This window comes from Cervus canadensis, chromosome 9, assembly GCF_019320065.1.
Source record: "Cervus canadensis isolate Bull #8, Minnesota chromosome 9, ASM1932006v1, whole genome shotgun sequence".
NCBI lineage: Eukaryota > Metazoa > Chordata > Mammalia > Artiodactyla > Cervidae > Cervus > Cervus canadensis.
In genome coordinates, this window is record NC_057394.1 from 40,797,111 (window position 1) to 40,803,517 (window position 6,407).

The 6,407-nt window shown below is 32.2% G+C and overlaps 1 protein-coding gene across 2 annotated transcripts in view; it reads left to right on the forward strand.

Annotated features, from left to right (window-relative positions):
* Positions 1-6,045, forward strand: part of DACH1 (dachshund family transcription factor 1) — a 449,007-nt gene extending 442,962 nt beyond the window's left edge. For both annotated transcript variants that reach the window (XM_043478035.1, XM_043478037.1), the window contains one exon: positions 3,324-6,045. In XM_043478035.1, the coding sequence (XP_043333970.1) occupies positions 3,324-3,361 (38 nt within the window). In that variant the 3' untranslated portion in view covers positions 3,362-6,045. The remainder of the gene's footprint in view (positions 1-3,323) is intronic.
* The last annotated feature ends 362 nt before the right edge of the window (positions 6,046-6,407 follow it).

A 6,407-nucleotide genomic window follows, 5' to 3' on the forward strand; every position in this document is an offset into this window, starting at 1 on the left:
GGAGCCTTGCAGGCTGCAGTCCATGGGGTCACAAGGAGTCCAGGAACATGACTTAGTGACTAAGTAAAACATTTTAATAAATATGACAAATCCCATGGACAGAGGAGCCTTGCAGGCTGCAGTCCATGGGGTCACAAGGAGTCCATGAACACGACTTAGTGACTAAATAAAACGTTTTAATAAATATGACAAAAAATTATATAGTAGAATAGCTTCAAAGTTAGGCTCTGTAGATAAAGGCAGAGAGAGTTACTCTAGACTTCTAGAGTCTGCCTGTGCCTGATAAATTTCTATTTCCAGTTAATTCTAAGGCAGATGATCTCTGATATCTAAGTATTATTGAACCACGGGAATGCCTTAGCTATAGCAATTGGGGGCTTCCCTGGTGACTCAGATGGTAAAGAGTCTGCCTGCAGTGCGGGAGACCTGGGTTCGATCCCTGGGTTGGGAAGATCTGCTGGAGAAGGAAATAGCAACCCACTCCAGTACTCTTGCCTGGAAAATTCCATGGACTGACGAGCCTGGTAGGCTACAGTCCATAGGGTTGCAAAGAGTCGGACATGACTGAGTGACTTCACTTTCTTTCATAGCAATTGGAATCTATTATATAGCTAGCATTTTTAATGCTTGATGCTTTCCACCTGTTATGAACATGAGTCAAAAATTTGAGAGACATATTTATTAAAAGTAATTGTTATAGTAGACTAAATACTGAGCACATAAATATAATGTTTATAATTTTTATAAACATATTATATATATGGCTGCAATAAAAATCTTAATGCAATTATTCTATTTTTAATGTATATATTTTTGTTTTAAAATTTAGTTTCAGGTAGACTTTTAAACCTGTAAATGCTAAAGGAATTATTTTTAGCACTTAAACATGTCAATTAACTAATTTCTCCAAAAGTTTAACATTTAAGACTGCATTAAAAGCTTTAAAGAAAACATCATGCTGAAGCATTCTCCTTCTGATACTGACGGGGAAAGAATTATGGCTGCTGCTTTTTGTGAGTCTCGCCATGTAAGAAACTTCTCATATGTAACATCAAAGTGAGACAAAGTGCTATGGAATTGATTCTTAGGGTGAGCTCTATTAAGAGATGTTTAATAGTAAGGGACAGCAATGTGAGCAGGGAAAGAGGAGGTACTTATTTTGAAGCTTCTAGAAGGAATAACAGACCTCAGCAGTGCAGAGCTTGATGTGCGACAGGGTCACTGCATGAGGGAGAGGGGTGACAGATAAGATTAGAGAAGAAAGTCAATGCCAACTATCTAGAACCTGGATGAAGAATTTGGCTAGTGGATCTTTTAAAACAATGTGTGTGCTGTGTCCCCAGCCGTGTCCAACTCTGCGATCCCATGGACAGTAGCTCACCAGGCTCCCCTGTCCATGAGATTCTCCAGGCAAGAATACTGGAGTGGGTTGCTATTTCCTTCTCCTTATAACAATGTGCAAACATACAATGATTCATGATTAATGAATGATTTTTGTATAACCATTCTTTGCTACTGCATTCTTTCTCCTAATATGCTATCGGTATCACAGACAATTAGAAAATAATCTTTAAGGCTTTAATTTTTTTCTTTAATAGAAAAAGACTTTTAAGAATTCATAATCTTGAAATGTTAATTTTGAGCAAATCATTTCTTTTCCACAAGTATTCTGAAGGACTTCACTGAAGGAAATTTAAATTTTGAGGACAAATGTTTCTCCTCCCCTGTCTAATCTTAGGAAACATTGTCTATTTTTTTAAAAAAAGAAAAGAATGAGAATGATATCTTCAACATAAGTGAATACATGAATGATAGAAATATTGAGATAAATTGGAAGGAAAGAAAAGTAGGATTAAATTAAATAAAGACTAAGAAAATTTTGGTTAAAAGCATAAGTATTCTACTTCTTTGGTTATTTCTATAATTTCTATTACTAGATTTTAAAACCATTTAGTTGCTTTACTTAGTAAAAATCATTATCAAAAATATCTATTAGGAGTTCTGATTTTTAGACACATACTAAGAATGTGAAAAACTGAAACTTTATTTTTTAATTTTTTATAACATTAGTTTATTAGGTTTATTTGGGCTTATTTATCTTCTTTGTATATATAAACCACATGAAAATTGTATCTGATTTGTTCATTCAAACCCATACTTATTGAACATGCACTGGGTGCTTAGATTATACCAATAAACCAGAGTTCATAATATCCTGGAGGCAAAGCTAAAACATGTGGTAGGAATGTACAATTTAGGTACATCAATATTTCTGTGAAGTAGAAAAATGGTTTAACATTGGCTTTAAGTTACTTACTAATTACCACAGATTATGTATAAGCACTCAATTAGCTTAATGTTGAAGATGAGATCTACAAATATTTAGACTCTGTTTCCTAAATCACTGTAGTTTATTTCTAGTTCCTTATGTATTAATTCTTAAAGTTACCAGACATTTTGCAAACACTTGCACTGCAATAAGCATTTTTCAAATGTTTGAAAACTTTACTTTTCTATATATCTCCTACTATAGATATTAAATTATGTGAAATTCAAACACTTTATACAAATATTTCGAAAGTTTAAACCACACCATAAAGTGGACAGTTGAGAGGGTAATAAGTTTATATTTTGCTTTGTTTTTCCTCTGGGTTTTTAATTTCTTATTTATGCTTCATTCTAGTAGATTTTTTGAAGATTTAATTTGCTTTTCTTTTTCACATAGCTGTGTTTCTCAACTGGTAAAAGTTGAGTAATATATTTGCATCTTAACATTTAATTATTCTATTAATCTCACTTCAAGGTGGAAAGATTATAGTTCATTGATATTGATGAAATAACCTGGATGACTTTCATATAAATAGCAACAAGTATGCACACGAGTTGCATTACATAGTATATTTAACAAGACCTCTAAGGAGTAAGATGGGAGCTCAGTCTTTCATAATGGAGATATATCTGAGTGCATTCAGAAAAAAATTGGTTCTGCAAGCTGGAGGAAGTAATTGTCATTCAACAGAAATTAACTAGCTTTGCATATCAGTAAAACACACACACATACTCTCACCTATTTTCTGAGTGCTCTGTACTGATATCAAAATAGCAAATATATATTTATGAGAATTTATGAAATGTTGCATTCTTTTCAAACATATAAACTCAATGTAATTATGAAATTAACTTTGAGAATATGTGAAAAATGTTGCTTCCTAAATAAGTGAAGATAGAGTAAAACCCACAAATTTTGTATCAGGTTGCGTAGTTTTTATTTTCACATTTGTCTCCAAGCTGTCATATAATAATTTTTTGTTGTTCATTTTTAGATGGAAGACTGTATTTGAAAACTACTGTCATGTACTGAATCTTTCCTGTTGAAGAAACCCATGTTATAGTAAAGAACTCTGCAGTCAGACATTCGTCATTGGAAAGTTTGGAAAAAAATAAAGTCCTTTTAAGGGAACTTCCTCAATTTTGTGTATTAATGTTCTTTAAAAGTTTAAGTATTCTACAAAAAAAGGTTTTCCTTTATTGATTTTCATCTGTGTTTCATACCAGAGACCTGAGAATGTTTGTAAATGTACAAGTATCAAACTTCATACAGTTAATAACTGCAACTTTGCTGCTGGACACTTGTATACAGTTTAAAAGCAGGTCTGAATAAGACCTACCTTTGTTTTTTTAATGGAATGAACCATTTTCCTCTTCTGAAAATTCTGTATCTGAGCACATCAAGACTCTTGTAGCACTGGTCACCTAGACTTACAGAATTATGTCCTCCAGAAACCAGCAAGGACACTTGGAAATGAACTTGTAGAGGACATAGAGGATTCCTAAAAAAATCAGTAAATCACAGAATAATATTCTGTTACATTCTATTTTAAACTCTCTAACTGTGGTTTTTCTCCTGAAGATTTTTGTCTCACGTACTTTCCAAAAGACCAACAAATGGATATTGACAACAGCCCCGTGAAATAACATTTTGCATATCTGAAAAGAAGCATTGGATATAAGCCAAAAGGTTTCACTGAAGGTCTTTTTACCTTAAAATATATATAAATGTAACATGTTTTCATTCCAAACTGGTAGTGGTATATAGAACTTAAAATGATCAGGATGCTTCTTCTTCAAACTGTTGGTCACATGTACAGTATATAAACATAAAACATACAAGGAAGGTATTATGTATGCAGTAGTATACTAGAGTTTAGGAAAATGAAAATTTTAGAAAATATGTTTTGTCACCCTGTTGGTCAGAAAGACACCTTTCTGGTTTTAACGCATGCAGGCATGTAAATATTTGTCTGGAGTCACAGTATTAATGAATGAGATCTTATGCATCTGGTGACAACAGAACTCTGTGTCAGCCACTTTTATTTGTATATTGAACCCTAGTTAGTGCCCCAAACTGCACTATTGAGAATGGATTGTGGCTGAATAGTAAATCAAAACACCAGAAATATTTTTATATGTTAATGTCATATTATGTTAATGTTGCTGAAAGACAAAACCTAACAAACTCTTGATCCTTGATGTATCAGTCCAATACCATGTAGCGCTGAGTGATAAAGTTCAAATGTGTTGTGCTTCCCACCCTGGTCAGAGGGAAGGGTGCCTATGTGTTATTTTCACTGTCTTCTTGAGAGTTACCATATGTGTTTTCACTTTTGTGCAGATAACTGGAAGTCAAGCTGCAAACAGTGCTTACTACATGCTGAAGTTACCTTCTCTTTTTTTTTACATACTTGGAGTTACACCTTTAAAGACTGAAATCATGAGTCAGTACAGTTGCTGGACATTTTATGATTTTGCTGTCATCTTAAAATTTTATGATCGTAATGTTATTTATTACCATAAGTAGCAAAATCTTAAATGGCCAAGGAAACTAGCTTAAAAATGTTTAAAGATAGTTCTCATTGGCTATTAATGATTTGGATAAGAAATTAACATTATAGATACACTGGCACTAAGCTTCTATAGTTTTTAGGTCTTCCTTGCAATACTGAAACATATTTCTTTTGTGTAGCTCGCTATTAACCAGCTAAGGCCATTTTTAATACAATAAAAAGGTTATATATGCAGTTCCTATTTTTAGCTTGCTTAAAAGGGAGCAATATTTTTATTTAAAACACTGTTAGTAAGTGCTTTATAGAAACTTGGTTTTCCAAGCATAGTTCTTCCATAAACATCTTTTGTTATTTGAACACAAGAGATTTTATTCCTTGTTGTATGTATCTCTTGCTTTTCCCTGTATGCAGTCTTTAAAGGATTATAACACTTAAAATCAGAGGGACTTGTGGCAACCTTTTGAATCATACATTTTTTGAAAGCTTTTTTTTAAAAGCCCACAACTTCCATAAAGTAGTAATCAGCCATTGCTCTGCTTCTTGCATAGAGTCACCTGTTAAGTAGGTTAAATAGTTTTAAAATACATATTTTCCAGACCTTTGAGAATGCTTTAGTGTTTGGTTCACTATAAAAGGAAATTTTAGAAAGGAATTAAAAAAAAAAAAAAAAGCTATCAGCTATATGCTAAGAGAGAATCTTACTAACATGTTGTAAATATTACAAGTCAAGAAATGTTATTTTAAGTCTGTAACTTAAGTTTTTTCCCCTTTATTAGTTATACAGGTTGGTTTAAAATTCGTTTTTTGGTTTAAACAAGTAAAATTGTGCCCATTTTATGGTTTCCATGCTTTTGTAATCCTAAAATTATTAATGTCTAGTTGTTCTATATTATAACCACATTTGCGCTCTATGCAAGCCCTTGAAACAGAACATACTCATCTTCATGTAGGACCTATGAAAATTGTCTATTTTTATCTATATATTTAAAGTTTTCTAAAAATGATAAAAGGTTATTACGAATTTTGTTGTACAAAATCTGTACAAAAATCTGTTTTTACATCATAATGCAAGAATTGGAAATTTTTCTATGGTAGCCTAGTTCTTTGAGCCTGGTTTCAATGTGAGAACCACGTTTACTGTTATTGTATTTAATTTTCTTTTTCTTTTCAACAATCTCCTAATAAAACTGTCTGAAATCTCCCAGTGACTTTATTTATAGTTCATCTTTATTAAATTTTGTGAAATGCATAGCATTGAAGGAATATTTACTTTCTAATGGGAGGCATCTAAAAACAACATAAGTCAGCTCTTTACAATATGAAGGGAACAATGCTCAATGATTTTATTTAACATGCAACTGCTTCTATCTCTAATATGAATTACTGCGGTGAAAAACATCATAAAAGCACACTCTGTAGTTATTGTTTAACAAGCAGATTTTCCATATTTTGTTTCTTGCCAGCTAAGCAAACTGCCCACATATACATGATTTATTTATGTACATTTTTCAGTTTATGAAGCTGTTATTTGTACCTTTTTCCTTTATATTCTTATATTCCCAT